We start from the raw sequence: 22650 nt of genomic DNA on the forward strand, positions 1-22650 counted from the left end.
GCTCTCGCAGTTAAGGGATAACTATTGTGTGAATATTCAGAAAGGCTGTAGTGATGTGTAATTATGTTATTGTGGTTTAGATGCCCTCTGTTCTCCCCACAGTTCCCTTTCCCCCCTGTATTGTTGCCATCAGACAGCCTGGGCTGTCTGGGACAGGTACAAAGAAGGCTGCACATGTGTCCCTTGCATGGGGCAGTTGGGAATGGAAAAGCTTGGTGCTGAGGGGGTGCAGCATGACAACACCTGACCCCCAATCCAGTTATGAAGCAGTCTGCACTGATAAATGGCAAAGAAGAGCTGACTGACAGACTTTGGGAGGGCCAGGGCTGGCTGATGCAACCCCCAGGGGTATAAAAGATTCAGCATCCATCTTGAAGACAAACCAGCCACATGTTATACACGAGGGGCAGTTCCCAGCACTGCAAATTTTCCCTTATGTAGTGCTTTGTTGTATTTCTGTCAAGGCTTAATAAACCTTTTTAAATTTTCAAAGTGAGCAGTGGTTTCTCACAGTTTCGGATCAAAACAGACATCAGCACGAAGCAAATCACCCTTTAATCCATCACCAAACACGGGCTACGGACAGCTCCTTTCTCCTCAGCACCTTCCAGCTGCCACCAGCAGCACAAAGAAATCACAGAGTAGAAAATGAGACGCTGCCACCAGAACAGACTTTATCTGTACAGCCACGAGGTACAGAGAGATCAGAGCACAGGGGGGGACTGTCACAGCCCCAAGCAGCAGTGCCCCACCCCAAGGCCCATCTCCGGCAGCACTGGGAGCCCCTGGTATGCCCCCAAAACCATCTCACCAGTGCCAGAACAACAGAGGCTGGCGAGCAGAGTCCATCCTGCTGCTTTTTGGATCTGGGTCATGGCCAGTCAACTCCTTGCCCGTCCAAGGTGCTCCTCGAAGCCACCTCGGAGTGGTCCAGCACGTTTCAGCATTGCTCTGCTGCCAGCCTGCGGAGAGGAGCTTGACCTTTCCCAGGCCCCATGAGCAGAGGCAAAGCTGGGCATGAAGGAAGAGACCCAGGGAGATGAGGCCACGCTACACCAGGACATGTGGGCTTGCTGCTGGCCCTGCACTAATTACCTGATTTAATTTGATCTGTAAATACCTAACACTGGTGTGCCAGGCAGATGTGATGCTCAGGGTGCATGAGGGGAAGGTGTGAATGTCCCCGAGCACTCTGGTCTCTCTGACCCAATGTTGCAAGTCATTGTGGTCTCAAATCATCCCCACCCTCCCCAGTCATTGCTTTTTTTTGTGGGTTTCCCTGATGGGATCTGCAAGACTTTGCATTCATGGTGGGGAAAAAACAATTCATTCACATTATAGGTTACATATACAGAAAAGGAAGAGAATTCAACAAAGTGGTTGCTCTGGGCTGCAGAAAAAATGGTTTGAGGGGCATCAAGTGGGTCTGAGGTGGAGAGGCAGCCAGTGGTCACTGCATCCCTTCCTGCCTTTCCTTCTCACTGTTTTGGCAAAACCACAGGGGGAACCCCAACCCTTCTCTGTCCCACAGCACCGTGGAGCAAAGAGGACGACAAGGACAAGCCAGTGACAAACCCAAGCGGAGCTTGGCTGGACCTTCCCCACTCTGCATCCCAGAGAGGTTACAATGGCCTGGTACCCACCTCCCCCAAATTCCCCTGGGAGGCTGCTGGAGAGCCCAAGTCCCCAAGATGCCTCCACTCCCACCAAGACCCTTCAATGCTGCTGAGCTTCTTGAAGTGCTTGGTAACATCTTTTCCAAAGGATTCGGAAGGGTCTCTGGAGGAGATGGAGAGCAGAGGAGGAAAAGAGGCTCAGGTTGGCAGAGATGATGCAGGGGGCTAAACAGCAGCATGACAAGGGTGGTCCAACAGAGGAGATGAGGAGACCACGCTGTTTTGCTGAGGAACAGCAGTTCAGTGCTATCTGCCTGTGAGGCAGCAGCTCCATCCGCAAGAGGCTGCCCCTGGCACAGCGGCATCTCCCTGAAAGACTCCTCATGGAACAAACCACTCAATCTTAGACTGCCTGACAGCATTGGAAGACAAAATCCTGAGAGACCAGGGGCACCACTGGCAGGTACGAGAAGAGCTTGCAGCTGCTGGTGGCTTTCCAAGACAGGGCTCCTGGTTCACAGTGAGCTCCAAACCAGGCTGCCCACAAAGGATGGCGTGGCTGCACCCCTGGCAGACCCCCTTGCTCCCTCCTCAGGTCCTGCAGCCCTCACACCTCACCTTGAGCTGGATCTCACAGGCACAGAGGGGCTGCCCAGCTGAGAGGGGAACTGATGGGCAGCCAGGGCCCTGCCCGGAGCACAGGGGGGCTCCTGCACCCACCTTCACAGGGAGAGCTGCTGAGCACCTTGGAACCGAGCCTGGTGAGGAGCAGGGTGCTCCAGGGCGGTTCTCAGCAGGGCAAGGCAAAGCACCTGGCTGCTGGGGAAGGGGTGTTTGAGCAGCATCCCTCAGGAACATGCTGTCATGCCTGAAAAGGCTGTTTCCATACTGGCACTCGGACAGCACAATGCAGTCCATCTGGTGGGCACTGGGATCCGTGCTGGAGCCCGGCTGGAGCCCGCTGTGGTGCACTGGAGCTGCCCCAGCCTGCAGGAGCCACGGCTGTGAGAACCACTTCTCCTCTCGGGGCACTGCCTGCTGCCCCTCCCAGGAAAAGCTGGGCTCTGCATGGCCTGCCAGGGGCTGTTTGGGGAAGCCACCATGCCCTGGCAGCTGCCTGGCTCCTAAGGGGGCAGGGAGAGCAACCTCCACCTCACAGAGCTTCCCATCCCCAGAGAACAGGGACTCATGCAAGCCCTGGGCAGGGCAAGGAAAAGCTTGGGAGGGGGGTGGCAGCCACAGCCCAGCCTCTGGGGGATTCTCAGGGCTGCCACCTGGCAGAGTCTGGGACTCCAGGTATGCTCCTGCAGCTTCCAGCTGTTTTGGAGCTACGGCCAGCGAAGCCTCTGATGGGCAAGTGGCTGGGTTTGCCTGGAGGGGGACACTGTGGCACAGAGTCCCCAAGGTGTTTGAGTGCACCAGCTGGCACCCAGGCTGGCTCTGAGCAGCAGGAAGAGTGTTATCTACAGGAGCAGAGAGGGTGGCTTCTGCCTGAAGGGCTTGGTTTGCTAGCTGCAGTGCTGCAGAGGATTTGCTGCTGGACATGGGGACACCCAGCACAGTCCCTGCCACCAGCATGGTTGGGTTGAACGGGACCTGCTGCTCTGGCTGGGCAAAGCTGCCCTCAGAGGGAGCAGAGCCCATGGAGCCCACAGCCCCCTGGCCTCCCCATGTGCCCGCTGCCTGGGGCTCTGCTGGGAATGCTGAGCCAGCTGCCCAGCAGCGCTGGAAGTGAGCCACAGCACTGCTTTCCCCATGGCAGCGTGGGAACTCCAGGCTCTTTCCAGCACCCTCCCTGAGGAGCACCTGCCCCACGCAGGATGGCACCTTGGTGCCAAGCCCCTGAGCTGGTGGCTCCTCCTGTGCCCCCAGGCTGAGCACAGCCTCCTCCCACTGCTGCAGCTCCGTGCTGCCCACATTCAGGCTCTGGCAGACGTTTCCATCCACCTCACTCTTCTCAAAGAGGGTTTCAACGACCACCAGGAGGGAGTTGCTCTCCTCCTTGGCACTGCTGGTGTCCTCATTCTGGGTCAGCCCATCAGGCTCAGGGATGAAACCTGGCAGGAAGAACTGAGGCACGTTATCCGCGTGGGAGTTGTATATGGATGCATCCTGCTTCATCATGGCCCCAAGGAGAGAGTTGGGGTCGACCAAGCGCTGCTCTGAGCTGGAGTTTGCTTGCACCTGCAGCTCCTCCTTGGCTTGGAACGAATCCAAGAACCCAGGAAGGGCATTCCCATACAAGACTGCTTCCCCCGTGGCAAAGCTGAAAGGCAGCTGCAGGTTTCTCTTGTGGAGATGTTCCTCCCCTTCTTCATTCCTTCGGCGTGGAGGCAAAAAGGGATGGAAAAACAGCATGAGCATCTCCTCCAGGCCAGGCAAAACCACCCTTCTAACATCAAGGGGGTGGGGAACTCACAGCTTTGCCCTGGCTTTTCTAGAGGAAAAGGGGGCTGGATTGGGCTGGCTACAAGAGGGCTCTGGGGAGCCCACAGAGAGGTCTGCATCACTCAGGAGGACAAATGCCGCAAAGTGCCAACCTCACCTACACTTCCCTCCCCCTCCACAGCCTCTGCAGGCCTCGGGCAGCCCCTCAGGCCCAGAGCAGCTGAAGGGGAATAGCAATACTCACGACAGGGCTCGCTGGCGGGCGATGATGCAGTCGGGCCTGTCCCCTTTGTAGACCAGCCGTGCGTTGGCCTGCACCCACACCCAGCTGCCCCTCTTGGTCAGCAGCCGGAACACCGTCAGCCCGCTCTCGCCCGTCTTCATCACTGGGGCAGGGACACAAAAGAAGTGCCACAGACAGAGATCCTCCATGGGGGCAGACAAATGACACGTGCAAGATGCCACGAGGCTGGGTATTGCCTCGTGGCCGTGCTACAGGAGCAGGAGATGCAGCATGCTGTCTCTCTGCCAACTCCCTGAGCTCATCCAGGAGGAAGAGCCTTTGTCACGGCTGCTCCAGCCCCAGGACAGACAGCATCAAGGAGCAATAGTACAGCCAGGCCGGAGCCTTGAGGCACCCCACAAACACCCCCCAGCACTCACTTCTCACGTGGTGCTCTGCGCAGTGCATCATGTCGGCCGCGTGCACAAACTGGTATCCGGATCCCCTCCTGCACAGCTCCACCTCCGTGTATCCCAGGACAACCTTCCCCCTGGAGAGAGCACAGCAATGCAGTGACACCAGGGATGCATCCCCCACAGCTGCACCCCACTGGCCAGGCCCCACTTTGGTGGGGCAATGCTCCACCCTGGGCTGAGCTGCATCCCCTGTTCCACAAAGCACCCAAACCACAGCAGACAAGAAGTGCTGGTGCCCAGTTAACCTGCTCCCCACCATGTTACTGGGGGCCTGCAGTAGAGGGACAAATACATCAGGCCATGGGAGCTGGGTCAGGTGTTCCTCGTCCCCACCAGGTCTAGTTTTCTGTCCAGCACCAGGATTTTGCCGCAGGGAAAGTGCGAGATGCCTTACCGGGAATCGCAGGCCATGGGAGTGAAGTCCAGCTTGTGCTTTGTCTGGAAGATCAGCGTTTTGGTCCGGAGCTCCAGGATGGAGAGAGGCTGGAGGAGTGTGGCAATGGCAAAGAGAGCAACCGGGGACTTGTCTGCTGCTGACTTCTGCTGCCCAAGAAGGAACTTCAGGCGCCCACGGAAATTCAAGGCCTTACATGGATTAGAAAACATGGGTGTGAAGCAAACAGGGTGGTGGAAACTGGCTGTGCTCTCATCCCTATGGGACACAAGAGGCTCTGCGGGCCCAGGAGGAGCAGAGGGGTGTCCCAGCATTACCAGGAATCCCGAGGAGTTATCCAGCAGGCAGCGGAAGCGGCAGGTGAAGCTCCTCTCCACAAAGGATTGCTTCTCAGCACGGAGGCGCTGCGAGCCGGCCAGCAGCGGCTGCTCAGGGGGAAAAGCTGGAAAAGCAAAGGCAACAGGAAGCTTTCCAAGCTGTGCTGCACACACCCTGAGCTCCTGGATCAGAGGTGCTCGAGTGAAGTGCAGCAGGATCAGCCTGGCACTCACTGTCAGCAGCATGCACTGGGGGCCCGTGCAGCTGGCGGCGGAAGGAGGCCCTGTCGTCCGCATGGATCAGCTCGTACACGCTCTGGTAGATGAGATCTGACTGGAATGACAAAATAGAACAGTGTCTGCTCCTGGACAGCCTGGCACAGGTGTCAGGAGGAGGGCAGGGCAGAAGGTTTCCCTTCCTGAGAACTAAAAGTGCAGGATTGAGTGTGAACAACAGACAAATTCCAGCTCCTTCCCCTGCCACAGGAGCTGGTGCCCCTTGGGAAGCTTTGCTCTCCATCTGCACCTCCTTTCCACACCAGGACTGCATCCATCTGTTTCCAGCCAGGAGAACACGGTGCTCACCTGGTGGAAGCCCAGGTAGTCCTGCACGGTGGGGGAGATGTAGAAGATGTATCCGTCCCCGGTCACGGCGATGACAAATCCATTGAGTGCCTGAAAGCAAAAGTTCAGCCCAAACTTACTCTGCCCAGCTTCCATCCAGCTGCTGAAGCATGAAATCCCCCCCCAGCTGTTTCTTCAGCATCCTTCTTCCCCAACAAGGAACCCCACAAAGGACAGCACTTGATAGCCATGCAAGATCCACTTCCGTGGAGTTTCTTGTTCTCAGCACAAGCAATGATCCAAGCTGGACTGACCACTTTCTCCAAACCCTCCATGGAACCCCCTCTCACTGCAGGGCAGCTCCTGCATCAGGAGGGACCAGCTAAGGAGAGGTTCCGTGGAGGATCTGGAGTCCTCCTTTCCATCTGGCAATAGCTACACTCTCCTAGGGCTGTGCTTTGGACATGGTCATCCTCGTGGGTCCCTTCCAGCTCTGGATATTCTATGATTCCGGTGACCATTTCAGGCTGATTTCCCCCAAAAGCAAAGCACTGCACTAGGTAGTAACTCATGCCCCCTGTTCTTGGCTGTGATATGTTTAATTTATTAGTGAATGGAAGGAGAGAAATTAGGGAAAGAACACCCTAAATGGAAACGTAGCATACAGATCCAGCTTGCTGAGGGACTAGTCCCTTCCCTTTGTGTGCTACAGCCCCCTGAGGGATCCCAAGCCAGAGATTTCTGCAAATCACAATATATGCTTAAAATTATCTTCGTGGGGAGGAAAAAAAAGCCACCAGACAGCTCAGCAGGGGGATTTCCGTCACAGTAACACCTCATAAGCTCTCCAGATGTCTTCAATCACCCCAGCCTGCCAATGCTCTGATGTTGATGGCTCAACAAATTGCCATCATATGGTCCAAGCCCAAAGCCCTGGGGAGTGCTCGGGAGCAGCTCCAGGCTGGGGCAGCCACGGGCTCCCTGCTGGTATCCAGCTGCTCCTCTGTGACCATCACACTCACACACAGCTGGGACCCTGGGGGACCTCGTGTGGTGCAGGATTCACTGCCAGAAGTCACACCGAGCTCCCAGGACTCACTGCCTGGCCAAAAGCCCACATGGAGGCTCCTGCTGGGGGTCTGCTCACACTGCCCGCTGCCTGGAAGGGAGGGCCCTGCAGGAGCAGGGCTGAAGCGACCAAAGCCAGGCTTAAAGAGAGCCAAGCATCCATCTGCCGGTGTTTGGAGAGGTGGGAGAAGAGGACAGAAGGCCCAGAAAGCCTACAGGAGAGCTGAGGGTGGGCAGGCCCTGGCACAGGGTGCCCAGAGCAGCTGTGGGTGCCCCTGGATCCCTGGAAGCGCCCAAGGCAAGGCTGAACACTGGGGCTTGGAGCAGCCTGGGACAGTGGAAGGTGTCCCTGCCCATGGCAGCTCATCACAAGATGAGCTTTGAGGTCCCTTCCCACCCAAACCATTCTGGGATTCTGCGAGAGCCCAGGCACAGGAGATGGCAAGAACATGGCGTGATTGAAGACCTTGGCCAGACTCGCCCTGCAGCCCCAGTGAGCCCCACGTTCCTCAGCTGACGTGCCCAGATGTTTGCTCAGCAGTCAGCCTTTCCACGTGACCTGCCATGCCAGGCCCTTCCAGCTCACATTTATAAATGGGGAGGCTGATTCACCAGCCCCTGGTGCTCTGAGCTTCACTGTCAGCTGTTTGATGAGACACACGTGGCCTTTCTACAAAGCACAGCTCTCACTTCCCACTGGCTTTGTCCACCACTGTTTTCCAACATCCAACTGCTCTTCTTTTCTCCCCCACAACCTACAAAGCTGGCTTTTCCCATCCCAGGCAGGCTGTGAACTCATCCCTACAGAGCTCACACAATGCCCCGGTAGGGCAAGGAGTTCCTGGGGGTTGTTTTGTCCCATAGCTCTCAACATTCTCCTCTTGCCCTTTGCTAAAGATAATGAACCAGCCCAGCACCTTGGGAACTACTCAGGGATCCATCCTCACACCACCACATGACATCCCTGAACCTCCTGGTTGGGATAGAGCTTGTGTCCATGAGATGTAACACAATCAAAGGGGCAGCAAATTGCAGTGGGATGAGAGGAAACGTTGGGAATGGGGATCTGGACCCATGCCAGCCAGGCAGTGCCACTGGTCTCTGTCCCCAGGAACTCAGTGCCTGCTGGAATCACAGTGAAGCAGCTCTGGGCGAGGCAGGGTCTCTTCCCACTCCACAAAAAGCTCCAGAGCAGTTTGGGCAGACCCCAAATGACCAAGCCATACCTGGAGCAGCAGCTCTCCCTCAGGGAACAGCTCCCTGTCACCCTGCAGCTCCGTCCATCTGTCCCCTCCTGGGTGTCTGGGCTGATCCACGCAGTTGCCAACATTTGGAGCTGTGGCTGCAAGTCAGGAGGCAAGAAATCAGTGTGGAATAGATGTGACCGTGTTCACAGCGGTCTGAGGATGACAGGAAGAGATGAGGGTCTGACTTCATGTTTCAGAAGGCTCGAGTTATTATTTTATGATATATATTACATTAAAACTATACTAAAAGAATAGAAGAAAGGATTTCATCAGAAGGCCAGCTAAGAATAGAATAGGAATGATAAGGAATGATAACAAAAGCTTGTGGCTTGGACTCTCTGTCCAAGCCAGCTGACTGTGATTGGCCATTAATTAGAAACAACCAACATGGGCCAATCAAAGATCCACCTGTTGCATTCCACAGCAGCAGATAACCATCGTTTACATTTTGTTCCTGAGGCTTCTCAGCTTCTCAGGAGGAAAAAATCCTAAAGAAAGGATTTTCCCTAAAAGAAGCCTGTGGGTGTCAGGTGGTGCTGGATCCAAAGGGAAAAGATCCTCTGAATTCTGGATATGAGGAGGCACCTCAAACTATCCATACATTTAGTTTTCTCCATGGCAGAAGCTCTCACTACACCACTGAAATGCTTTAAATGTTTGTTTGGTTTCTTCCCTGGTAACCAAAACCAAAACAATTTGGAATCTAAAGAAGTTTCACGTGCAACTGCTGATCTGGGACACTTTGCAGAAAAAAAAAAATGGATTGGCATGTTTGAATTCAAAACTAACTTGGAATGAAAGCATCCCTGGGATGTATTTACACCTGGAGCCTGAGAGCCCACAAGCACCCACCCGTGGAGGTTTCATCATGCAGGGCATGGATGCAGCAGGGTTAGGGTAACCAGCTGCAGGCCTTGCACAGGGTGACACAAACAGCAGTGCACAGGGTGCTCTGGAGCAGAGTCAGCCCCCATCTCCATTGCTGCCAGAGCTGGGGCATTTCCTGCTCCCCTCTGACCTTCAGCACTCCTTGGGGATGCTCAGGCAGCATCTCCACCTCGTCCATCAGCCATGGCTTCTGCTCTTTTCCCTCCTGTGCTGTCAGACCTGCCTGCTCATCAGGGCATGTGAGACCTCTGGGAAAGATAGATGAGGGTCAACAGAATCTTTGCTTGCAGGCACCAAGCAAAAAGTGTGATTGCCATGCGGTCCCCAAGGGAAAAAAAATCCCATCTGGACCACATGGCTTCAATTTGCACCTCATGGAGCCTAATAGTTTCAAAATGAAACATCGATTCTCATTTAAAATTTGATTTCTTTTGAAGGGCTGACTCCTCTCTAAAGCATTGAAATGAGGCAGGCTGGCAGGGGATTTCAAAAAGAAACAAGTTCTCCCAAAATAAAGCTCCAAAAGGGCACAGAACTTTTGGAGAGCATGCATGTCCTGAGAACATCTGGCCTCCAGCTCTCTCCCAGTGACCACCAGCAGCATCTGCAGGGAAAGCTGGGGAGAGCTGCTGTGGCTTTCAGAATCCAGCAGGGAATACCCATTTTGGGCTTTCCAGCAAAACTTCTTCACCTCTCCCACTGATCTCAGGAAAGGGCTTTTAATCTCCCACCAAAGGTGCTCACTTCCCCTTCTCTCAAGCACAGAGCAGTCCATTCCTGCACAGCTGAGCTCAAAAATCCTCCAGAATCTGTCTCCCGTGGGGCACACCTGACCTGGGGAGAAGGTCTGGAGCATGGAGAGAGGGCAGGAAACTCGGAGAGATGTTGTCTGCCCCCAAAGTGCTGGCGGTGGGGAGCAGCTGGTGCTCACAGTCCTCACCATCCACAGCCAGGGGCCCTGCTGTTCCTGTGGCGCTCCTCCTCCAAACAGGATGAGTCTCTGAACTCATCCTCGCTCAAACCGCCAAGGACCATCGGGACTGGGAGCAATCCCAAGGGAAACCCAAGCACTTCCAGGCAGAGGACTCCAGGCCCATGCAACCACCAAGGGTACAGGGGCTATTCCAAGTCACTGTTTTGTTGTCTTATTTATCAGGAGTTTTATTATCATTACGGTGCAAGGGTTCCGTACAACTGGAGTTCCGTAACTCCTCGATGTTTCTCGTAGCTATCTCCTCTAAGCACTGACTGCTCCTGGTCCTTGCAGTAGTCATCATCTGACTCCAGATGCCACCAATCCACTCTTTTATACCACTGTTCTTACTTGCTACAGGTGTGGCCTGTTAACATCAGGCCTGCTCCTAATCTTTAGTAATTGGTCCAGCTGCAACTCGTCGGGGGGTAAGATTGCATTCTATACCACCTTCATTTACCCATAGTGTATCCCCCGACACTTTTTGACTTGGAAGGGAAAACCCCAACATTTTAACCATATCCCAGCTGACTTACAACACAGGAAACCTCATGTGAGGGAGGGGGTCACTCCTGAAACAGCCCCTTGCTTGAGACAAGATGGGGAGATGCCACCCCCTCTGGAATCCCACCTGGAGCCATGTGTGACCGTGTTCACAGGGGTTTTTGAATGAGGGAAGAAATGAGAATGCTGATGCCGTATTTCAGAAGGCTTGATTTATTATTTTATGATATATATTACATTAAAACTATACTAAAAGAATAGAAGAAAAAGTTCTCATCAGAAGGCCAGCTAAGAATAGAAAAGAATGAATAACAAAGGTTTGTGGCTCGGACAGAGAGAGAGCCAGCTGTGCCATGATTGGCCATTAATTCCAAACATCCACATGAGACTAATCACAGACGCACCTGTTGCATTCCACAGCAGCAGATAATCAGTGTTTACATTTGTTCCTAAGGCCTCACAGCTTCTCAGAAGGAAAAAATCCTAAGGAAAGGATTTTTAATGAAAAGTTGTCTGTGACAGCCATGGATCCCCCAGCCTGCTGCAGCCAGGTCTGCAGGGGCCAAGGGCTAAGATGGACTGGAAACAGTGGCTGGCAGGGAGAAGAGACCCCCACTGGCTGCCAGGCAGCACAAAGCAGGTGAGAAGCTGTATTAAAAGCTGGCTAATTCATCCCATTTAACACACTCCTTCCAATGGAGCAGTTCAGACTCCCACACAAAGCAGCTGAGATCACAAATCAATGGGATTAAAGGCCACAGGTCCAACGTGTATCCAACATGTATCCAATCTATAATATACCCACAACAACAAAAGTAACTGGGTAAAAGGACAATTCGCTTTTGCTGTTTGTGCCCAGTTTTCCCCATCTCCTGCAGTGCATCTTGGACAGTTAATGGGAATTAACACCTGCCTGGGGTGCTTAGGGACATGGGTTAGTGGTGGGCTTTGCAGTGCTGGGTTAATGGTTGGATTTGGTGATGGTAGAGGTCTTTCCAAGCTCAGTGATTCCATAATTCCATGAAAAAGACCATGGCAGAAGCCATCTGCATTACCAGGTAAGTCCCAGGCATCTGCTGGGGCAGTGTGGTCATCACCTACATTTTCAAAGTGCTGTGACAGAGGCTGAGTGTAATTTTTAAGACAGTAGGGGAAAATCCAGCTCTGTTTCAAACCCCAATACCACCCAGAGCACTGCAGGTTTCCTGCTGCTGGTGTGATCCCCAAGGACTGCAAGGTTTTCACTCAGCCAGGGAAGATGCCAGACAGGATCAGCAGAGCTTCCGACATCAATGAATCAGGATGGGCCCCATACATCCCCAAGAGCACCCCTGTCGCAGACATCTTTTGTGAAAAATGTTTTCCTTAGTATTTTTCCTCCTGAGAAGCCTCAAGAGCAAAATGTAAATGTTGATTATCTGCTGCTGTGGAATGCAACAAGTAGATCTTTGATTGGCCCATGTTGGATGCTTCCAATTAATGGCCAATCACAGTCAGCTAGCTCGGACAGAGAGTCCAAGCCACAAACCTTTGTTATCATTCTTTCCTATTCTATTCTTAGCTAGCCTTCTGATGAAATCCTTTCTTCTATTCCTTTAGTATAGTTTTAATGTAATATATATAATAAAATAATAAACCGGCCTTCTGAAACATGGAGTCAGATCCTCATCTCTTCCCTCATCCTGGGACCCCTGTGAACACAGTCACACACTCCTCTATGGGTTGGCTTTCTTGCCTCTGCAAGGAGGTTCCTAAGCCCTGAAATGGAGGAAAAATTCCAGCAGAAGAAAGACAAAGGGGCAAAGTAATCTAACCCCTTCACTTTTTTGCCCATCACATTCCCTAAGGAAAACATGACAAGGCTAAAACACATTCCTTGCCTCTGGCATAGATTTGGTGCTGAAAATAAAAGGTTATTGGTAACCACCCCAGAGCCAGATCTGCTCTCTCAGACTGGGTTACACTGACAAGCTTCATCCATGGCAAACACTTCTCTTTGAACAGGCTCTAGAGGTGCCTGGCTTCCAAAAACCAGGAGCTCCTCCAGCAACACCGAGACACACACAACCATTTTTGTCTTGGATCCAATCCCAAACCCTGTCAAATCAGCACCAACCTTTGCCTCCTCAGCTGCTGAACAAAGGCACGGTGCCAAGCAGAGCAGGCTCATGCCATCCACGTGGGACAGACAAATGCCAAACCCACGGATTAGAAACTCCATGGAAAAGTCACTCAGCGTCTTCTGAGGAGCACAGAAATGCCCTGGGGAGCGCTGGCATCCCCAAATCCACACCAGCCCCTCCAACCTCCTGCTGCAAACCTTCATCCCACACAGTCCTGCAGGATCTTGCCCAGGGACAGATTTGAGCTCGACTCCTTTCACTGCCTCAGACCCCTGCAGCTCTGGTAACAACAAACAAAGAGGAGATGAATAAAAAAAAGCTCATTTAGTGCTGATTGCAGCGAGATTACCCAGGGAGACCTGCTGCCAGCTGTACTACAGTGGAGCACTGGGGAGGGAGCTGGTGAGACCAGCACCAGAGGGGGGAAAGGACCTGGTGAGGCCTCCTGAGCTCCAGCCAGGTGAGCTGCATGGGGAGGCAGCCCACTGTTCACTGTTTGCTAGGAGCTCTTAGACATCCCGAGCTTTGCCAGACTCCAGAGTGTGGTCTCACACCAGGACAGGGTTTTCCATGGATTCTGAAAGAGACTGGGTTAGGTTGGATGCTGGGAAAGAATTCTTCCCTGTGAGGGTGGTGAGGCACAGATTACCAGAGCAGCTGTGGGTGCTCCATCCCTGGAAGAGTTTCAGGCCAGGCTGGACAGGGCTTGGAGCACCCTGGGATGGTGGGAGGAGTCCCTGCCCATGGAAGGGGGTGGGATGGGACGAACTTCATTCCAACCAAAACCAGTGTGGGACTCTGTGATCCTCTCTTCTCCTAGGAAGAAGGCATGGCAGCACATTTCCTAATCACACCCTCTCCACCTCAGAGAGCATTTTAAGTCCCATTTTCTCGCTCACCCTTGGCAGAGCCACATCTGCAATCCCAACATCCGCTTCCTTTGCTACAGGAACCGTAGGACACACAACTCTCCAGCTAGCTGGAGCTTTACCAAGCCACTAAAATCCATCCAGGCTTTTATGAGATCTCCCTCTTTGCAGCAAGTCACAGCACAGAGAGGCCAGAGCATCGCGGCAGTCGGCAACAGAGACACCAGCTTTTCTCCTTGGGCTCTTGCTCTCATCAGCAAAGTCACTCCAGATCTGTCTGGGAGGCTGTCACACACAGGTCCAAGTAGCAACCACTGCAAATTAGTTTGCAGACAGAGCTCAGCACAAATCTGGCAGTGAGGTCCAGCCACTGTTCACACGACTGACAAAACCTTTAAAGTGCCTTTGAGGCAGAGGCAGTGATAGCACCAGAGCTGTCACCGCTACCCAGGCTGGGCAGAGCTCGGGCAGACCAAGCCCTGAGCCCCCTGGTTTTGTGCAGGGAAGGCTGAGATCCCAGGCAGCAAAGAGCTGTGCAACACCTGCAGTGTTTGCCCTGGGGCACAGAGGAGTTACAGCGTGCACACCTGTGATGGTGTTCACAGGGGCTCTTGGGCTGGGGGAGAGATGAGGATCTGACTCCATGTTTCAGAAGGCTTGATTTATTATTTTATGATATATATTACATTAAAACTACACTAAAAGAATAGAAGAAAAAGTTCCATCAGAAAGCTAGCTAAGAATAGAATAACAAAGAATGAATAATAACAAAAGTTTGTGTCTCGGACAGAGAGTCCGAGCCAGCTGACTGTGATTGGCCATTAATTAAAAACAACTCCTTGAGACCAATCACAGACCCACCTGTTGCATTCCACAGCAGCAGATAACCATTGTTTACATTTTGTTCCTGAGGCTTCTCAGGAGGAAAAATCCTAAAAAAAAGATTTTTTGTGAAAGATGTCTGCGACACACACCCTGAATCAGCCCGTGGAGGCATGGAAGGAGCTCCCAGAGCTTGCCTCTCTAGGCCCAAGGCTTATCATTTCCAGCAAACTACTAATTAGTCTGGTTTCTCATTAAAGCACAGACAGAGGAGAATATTTAAAAGCAAAGCGGACTCAAAGGACGATGCAGTGAGTCAATACCCTTCAATGGAAACCAGGATCCCATGCAGATTTCAAGTCCCTTTCCTTGTATCCCCTGTGGAAGCAGGCACAGATACCAGCATCCAAACCCACTGTGGTTGTCTGTCGCAGACATCTTTTTATGGAAAATCCTTTCCTTAGGATTTTTCCTCCTGAGAAGCTGAGAAGCCTCAGGAACAAAATGTGAACATTGATTATCTGCTGCTGTGGAATGCAACAGGCGGGTCTGTGATTGGTCTCATGTTGGTTGTTTGTAATTAATGGCCAATCACAGTCAGCTGGCTTGGAGACTCTGTCTGAGCCACAAGCTTTTGTGATCATCCTATCCTATTCTATTCTTAGCCTAGCCTTCTGATGAAATCCTTTCTTCTATTCTTTTAGTATAGTTTTAATGTAATATATATCATAAAATAATAAATCAAGCCTTCTGAAACATGGAGTCAGATCCTCGTCTCTTCCCTCAACCTGAGACCCCTGCGAACACGGTCACTGTTGTCCTCTGCTCTGTCCCACCCTAAACACTGCCCCAGGCTCCTACACCCCATTAAACAGGTCTGTTCCACAGCGCCCACACCTCAGAAATACCAGAGAAGGTGGAGAATGCTGGAAGCCCCTTCTCAGATTTCTCCTGGTGTTAGCAGCCAGACAAGATGCAGACAACACATGGAGGCTCCACTCTAGGGCTGGAGAAAACGCAGCACAAGGGGAAAAGGAGCCTCAGGGCATCACCCTGCAATTGGTCTCTCAATTGCCTGGAGATAAGGCAATTACCGCTCTATCAAAACATCCATCTCTCTCCTGCCTGGAGATAAGGCTGGGCTTGGGCTGTGGGTGAGGATAGGGATGCTCCTCATATGATGCCATGCTCTCCCTGCTGCAGGAGAAGAGCCTGCACAAAGCACAGGACGGCAAACCTGAGGCAGAAAGCAGAGCACAAGGGGTGCCAGCACGTCCCCCCAAAATTCCCAACAGGAAACACCAGCAGCATGGGGCTGCTGTGACCTGCAGCTGGCACGGGTCTTCACCAGGCACGCCCGAGACCCAGGCCAAGCCTGATGTATCTGGGATGACCTGAAGTCAAACAAGATGAACTTCAGGGCAGAGCAAGGGGAAGGAGCTGGCAATCACAGGCAAGTGGCCAGATGGGAATAATTGGCCTGGCAGAACGGGGCTGCAGAGCCCCTGCAATGCCAAAGGCTTTTCCAGAGCAGCTCTCTCGCTGGGAAGCACACGCTGAGCACATCCACTGGGAACCAGCTCCTGCTTGGATGCACAGCTCCCAACCGGAGAGCTTGGCACGGGAGTCTCCTCCTGGAGCCCAGCATCCCAGCTGGAGAGGGCCCTGGGAGAGCCCAGAGGAGTGGGCACGAGGGAAAAACCAAGGGAGCCAAGTTTATCCAATCTGCCGTGGGGAGAAGACACAATAGGAGCCTCTAAATATAAAAAGCTGCTGCTGTCTTCCTGCCCCATGTGCTCTGCGTTCCCCAGTGTCCAGCTCCCATTCCATCGGGCCCAAGTCACTGCAGAGGGAACATTTCCCTATCCACGTGTGTTGGTGACTCCTGGGAATGTGGTGACTGCCCCCAGCCAGGCCCTGCATCATATATAATGTTGAAATTTATTAAACACACACTGTAACTGTAATAATAATAAAGGGTTGAAGAATAACAGAGAGGGTAGGAGGGAGGGAGAAAGAATAGGGAATAAATATAAGAATACCAAATATGGAATAAACAAGGAAAGACAGAATATGAAATACAGTAAAAGGGAACATGTAATATGTATTATATCATGAACATTCAATTATTTAGTGAATTTAATTTTAAATTCCCATTCCAGTCAGATGAGGGCATTGTTGCAGTTCAGCAAGACACACTGCTTTACCCACCTCTCTCTTCTTCGCCACAGGGTGCTGGGAGTGCGACACAGGAGGAGTTTTGGACATAAAGGCTGGCTGGATTGTTGGACATAAAGGATGGCTGCTTATGAGATGAAGGAACTTTTCAGGAGGTCTCAGCTGCTGGGCAGGCCCCCAAGTGTCTCCCACCATCCATGGTGACATTTTCCTGCCAGTATCAACATCCAAGGGCCTGTTTCTATAACTCACCATCACGCTTCCCTCGGGAAACACAACCTCCCATCTCAAAGCTTGGGGTGGAATGTCACAGACATCTTTTATGGAAAATCCTTTCCTTAGGATTTTTCCTCCTAAGAAGCTGTGAAGCCTCAAGAACAAAATGTAAACAGTGGTTATCTGCTGCTGTGGAATGCAACAGGTGGGTCTGTGATTGGTCTTACGTGGTTGTTTCTAATTAATGGTCAATCACAGTGAGCTGGCTCGGACAGAGAGCCGAGCCACAAACCTTTGTTATCATTCTTTCCTATCCTATTCTTAGCCAGCCTCCTGATGAAATCCTTTCTTCTATTCTTTTAGTATAGTTTTAATGTAATATATATCAAAAAATAATTAATCAGCCTTCTGAAACACGGAGTCAGATCCTCATCTCTCCCCTCATCGTGGGACCCCTGTGAACGCCGTCACAGTGGAACACAAGCTGTGCAGTGGGGATCGATCCCAGAGGCTTTTCCCCCCTCCCAGCACGGACACTCACCCCTCAGGTAGCTCTTCACCCTCAGGTAGCCCACGGCCAGGCGGAGGATGGAGAGTTTATCCAGCCTGGAGCGCACATCCTCGGGGAAGGGCAGCAGCCCCGTCAGCTTGCTCAGCTCCTGGTTCAGCCGCTCCCGGTGCCGCTTGGAGGGGTTGGACTTCACACCCTCGGCAGGGGCGGCTTTGGGGCTGCAAGAGGCACAGGGCAGGGTAATCAAACTGGGATTGTCCAGCAGGCTCTTTTCAAACCCGGCACTGGCTTTGGTGCAGCCACAACAGTGAAATGCTGAAGATTTTTACACACACACTCTGCTCCTCTTAGAAATCACAGAGTAGTTTGGGTTGGAAGAGACCTCAAAGCTCATCTTGTTCCACCCCCTTCTACTATCCCAGGCTGCTCCAAGCCCTGTACAACCTGGCCTGGAACACTTCCAGGGATGGGGCAGAATGAGATGAGCTTTAAGGTCCCTAAACAACACAAACCATTCTGGGATTCTGTGACTTAAACAAAGGGATATCGCATAGGGTGATTCAGGGCACTGCACTGTGAAAAGAGCCTCTCTTAAAAAAAAAAAAAAAAAAAAAAAAAAAAAACCAAAAAAAAAACCAAAACTTTTGTTTTCTTCCAATATTCTGATTTCTGTCCCTTTCAGATGGGCATTTCCAAATTAAACCAGCATTTGATGCCAAACTTAGGAGGAACAGTGTCCAGGAGAGCAGCCTGAAGCCTACACGAGGTCCCATCTCTGTGAGCTGCACTTATTTCACCCACCCCAGCCAAAACCCCAGCACAGCAGTGAGAGCTCAGTTAATAGCTTTAACAAGTCCTGGATGTCACCCTGTGTCCTTAATTTTCTAATGCCAATCTGAATTTCACAGCTCAAAGACAAACCCAGATCTGCATCCCCTAACACGCAGTTCGTTTGGTTTGATGTAATTTGTCTAACCACAAACTCGCAGCCTCTTTTCAGGAAGGAGCTTTGGGTAACAGGACCTGCCAGTGTTTAGCAGCAATTTAAGCTCCCTCCTCTACCACCACTCTCCAATCTCATCTGGCAGGGCTGCTCGCATGTGTGACACGAGAGGAGATGAGCATTAAATGAAATGCACCGAAGTGCCTGTTGAATTTGCAGCTCAGGGAGAGACTGAGGGGTCTTTTAAGGCTGAATGGAAAACTGCAGCATTTCCCCAGGAAAGCTGAAGCCTGTTGGGTTGTAAGAGCTGCATCAGGAGGGATATTCCCTCTCTCAGGGAGGCTGGCACAATCCAGCTCCAAACTAGTCCACACAAGCTGGGTAAAACACACTGGCACTGTTTACAAAGCTGAAACACTTTTGAAATCACAGTCATGCACCAGGAAGGAGAAAAATTAAATTAGGTTTCAGAAAATTTGTCTGAGATTCCTCAGATATCCTTTAAAGTCTTCTGGCCACTCACCATCCAAATCCAGCTCCAAACAGACAGAAAGAAGAGAAAATGGGACTGGTTTGTTTTTCCCCAGCTGCTCCTTGAACGGGGGAAGTGTATCCCTTCTGCAAGCTGGCAAGTACCAAGGGAGATTATTCCTGACAGTGGGACTTGCCTGAGCTGATCTATTAATTCTCAAGAACAGTTTTTTTTTGAGTAACTAAGAAGGAGAAGCCCCTCAGACCATCCTCCCTGTCACATCCCACTGCCACCAGCCCTGCTCCGCCTGGCCGCTCCCAGCAGGATCCCGCTCCAAGGTCTGAGCCAGCACAGAGAAAATGAATCTCTTCCCATTCCCAAGGCTGACCTTGCAGAACTCAGGGAATGAGGGCCCTTCTGCTCCAAAGAGACACCTTCTCCGGCACCCTGAGACGCAAAAATCCAGCCCAAACCCTCAGGCTGGTGTGCTGAGGGCTGGAATCACCACTCTGAGATGAACAGAAGACAGGTCTGTGGCAAGACAACCATCCTTCATGTTTACACAACAAGACTCTCAATTAAATACCCGAGAGAGGCTCAGGGTCACCTCGCCACAGGTTTAAAGTATTGATGCTCCCTCCTTCATCCTGGGCTTGGACTCAGCTCATCCGTGTCCTTCCCCACAGCCTCCCAGAAACAGACACCCACCTTTAGCTCCTATACACCTGGAAAAGCTGAGGTTAAACAGGCTGGTGGGACTTGGGAGCTGGGAAAGGCAGGAAACACCGGGGACACCGAGGGGGAATGTTATGCAACAGCTCCTGAGCAGCGCGGTAATTAATAATTACAGAATCGAGGTGTTTTGGTAATCACTAATCGCTGTACGTTTGATTTAGGCGGGCACCAAAACCAACCCAGCCTGCAAATCACCGCCGAGCGGCTCAAACTCCGCGGCGAGCTTAGGGAGGACGAGCATCTTCGGGATTTCTGCTCTCCCACCAGCGCGCCGGAGCCAGCAGCGCGTTAGCTCCAATTAACCCTGATTAAACCCGGCAATCAACCCAAGCGTGCTGCTGCTGCTGCTGCCGCCGCCTTTGGCTCCCCCAAAGGCGCTTCCCAGAGCCCAGCCGGGCTCTCGCTGCCCCGTCCCACGCACCCACCTCTTGGGCACCGGCTTCCTCCTCTTCCTGCCCGCGTACATCGCCGACACCACCGGCAAGAGCAGCGGCGACAGCGGCACCGCGCCCGGGGCGGGGCTCCGGACACCGGCACCGGCCACGCCCTTGGGGACACCACGCCCTTGGGGACACCGAGCCCACGGAGCGCGGTCCCTAGTGTCATAAATGAGGAGCTCGACACTTCTTATTTATGACACTATTCAAGCAGCGAAGGTAAAGTGTGAGCAATGCAGCGCTGGGTACAGCGGGGGAAAGTTTTCCCTCTCCAGCTGCGCGCCCATAGTTGAGGTTTACAGGTATTTATTTATGGGGGTGCTCATCAGCTTTCTCAGCGGTTTCTAGTCCCAGTTTTCACATAACAATTCTATACGCTGTTGTGATTTAGTTTGTCTCAGGATGTATCCCAAAAGGAGTATCCCCAGGTGTCAGGGGTCCGGTTTCGGAAAGAAGAAAGACGAATCCCATCTGGTGAAGTCCAGCTCCCCAGATGTGGGTCTGTCAGCAGACAACTTTTATGGAAAATCCTTTCCTTTGGATTTTTCCTCCTGAGAAGCCATGAGACCTCAGGAACAAAATGTAAAAAATTATTATCTGCTGCTGTGGAATGCAACAGGTGGATCTGTGATTGGTCTCATGTGGTTGTTTGTAATTAATGGCCAATCACAGTCAGCTGGCTTGGACACAGCTGGCTTTGTTATCATTCTTTCCTTGCTATTCTTAGCTGGCCTTCTGAGATGGAACTTTTTCTTCTATTCTTTTAGTATAGTTTTAATATAATATATATATCATAAAATAATAAATCAAGCCTTCTGAAACATGGAGCCAACATTCCCGTCTCTTCCCCAATCCAAGAACCCCTGCGAACACTGTCACATGGTTCCACCTTTTAGTTACAAGGACTGTAAATCTCATAACAGTGATGCCCACCTTCCCTTGGTCGAAACTATTAATCCTTGATTTGATGTTCATCTTCCTTTCTCAAGCTGCTTTTCTCTGCTTTATTAAGGTGTGAGATAAGCATGCTGCCTTTATGTATATTTTCCAAAGCTATGGTTTCAAGGATACAAGCAATATTCTAAAATTATACTTCAAAAGGTTACTATTGTAGAACTTGTTATGAATGAGAAGCTTGACTAGGCCAATATTCAAGCAGCAATCAATTTATTAATTATTTTGGTGAAGTATGAGCAATACAGCACTGGGTGCAGCGGGGGAAGTTTTCCCTCCAGCTGCACACCGATAGTTGAGGGTTACAGGTATTTATAGGGGCACTCATCAGCTTTCTCAGCAGTTTCTATTCCCAATTTTTACTCATCAGCGGTTTATAGCCCCAGTTTTATGTCACAATTCTAAACACTGTTGTGATTTAGTTTTTCTCAGGATGATCCATGGGCCACCATGCTCCAGGAATGTGGGGATCTCCGTGCCTGTGGGCCATTGTCAAGGGGACACAGAATCCGGGCAAACACCATGTCCATGCATCACCATTCCAGAGCCCAATGCCCTTTCAGGAAAAGCCAGCCTGTTTTTTCTCACCTTTTGCCTTTCCCTGAGTTAATGCCACCCAAAATTTTTGTTCTTCCCCCAAAACCAGCTCCAGCTGCTGTGCTGAGGCTGGCCAGGGAAGCTGTGGCTGCCCCTGCATCCCTGGAAGGGCCCAAGGCCAGGGCTTGGAGCATCCAACGAGTCTGGCTGCAGCCAGAGCTGTTAAGGAAAGCTGGACACATCCTTTGTGGATTGTTTGGCTGGGTTTTTCAAGCTGTTTGCGAATTCCAGGGATAAATCCTTGACATGCAACTTGATTGCTTCTTGCCAGGGGGCAAAGCAGAGGCCGCTAATGGTGTCACAAATGCGCCAGCTCAGCAGAGCCGATGTCACTTTGATGGGAAATGTGGAAAACGTTTGGTTGCGACCTTCCCAGGCCCGGGAATTTAATTTAATGCGTTTGAACGAGGGCTCGGGTCACTGCACACGCTGCCGGCCTCCAAGCCTGGGGATGCTGCTCCAGCACCTGGAGCAGGGTGCGGAGGGAATTAGGACAACTGGATGTGCAGGTATTGGGAAGAGACCCGTCCCAGGCTGCTCCCTCCTGTGGGGACCTGCGGGTGGCACAGTGCAGGCATCCTGTCTGTCCCTATTCCTGGCTGCTCCCTATTCCAACCTGCTCCCTAACCCGGCTGTTCCCTATTCCCTCTGTGAAAAATGCCTGTATTCTATGCCTGGCTTTTGGCAAATATTCAAATGGATATCGTGTGTGTTGTGTTAGAAAGTAGCGCTGCATTAATTCTCTTAAGAAGTGTTGTTAAATACAGTTTTAGGTTATTAAAAAAAAATGTTAAAATAGAAACTATGCTATGTAGGATGCTTTTTTACTAAAGGACTCGCACCGAGGTAGCAGCCACAGGACACCTGAATCTTTCAGAGAAAGAGAATTTATTGCTCCATTATCAGAAGAAATGAACTTCTTCCCGCCTTGAAGGCACTCTCAGGATTCGGAGGAAGAAGCTGGCACTGCCCAGACAGAATCCTGTGTTTGAATGGAATTTATGCATCATGTCTGAGGTGTATGAATATGCAACAGGCTGTTGCTTTTAAGGGTTAATCCTCTGTTAACGTGGGTCCTTTTTCGGGCTTATTTTGCCTAGAAAAAGGTACCCGGACCATCAGTAACTCTTTGTAT

The 22650-nt window shown here is 51.6% G+C and overlaps 1 protein-coding gene across 1 annotated transcript; it reads right to left on the reverse strand.

Annotated features, from left to right (window-relative positions):
* Positions 1 to 2268: 2268 nt before the first annotated feature.
* Positions 2269 to 20018, reverse strand: LOC134421557 (aryl hydrocarbon receptor protein 1-like). Its single transcript, XM_063162694.1, is given in 11 exon segments — positions 2269 to 2453; positions 2456 to 3936; positions 4249 to 4390; positions 4668 to 4777; positions 5098 to 5288; positions 5415 to 5539; positions 5649 to 5748; positions 6000 to 6089; positions 8273 to 8388; positions 17408 to 17595; positions 19953 to 20018. Coding segments are annotated over 11 exon segments (2631 nt in total). The 5' UTR covers positions 19994 to 20018; the 3' UTR covers positions 2269 to 2406.
* Between the last annotated feature and the right edge of the window lie 2632 nt (positions 20019 to 22650).

This window comes from Melospiza melodia, chromosome 8 (genome assembly GCF_035770615.1).
Source record: "Melospiza melodia melodia isolate bMelMel2 chromosome 8, bMelMel2.pri, whole genome shotgun sequence".
NCBI lineage: Eukaryota > Metazoa > Chordata > Aves > Passeriformes > Passerellidae > Melospiza > Melospiza melodia.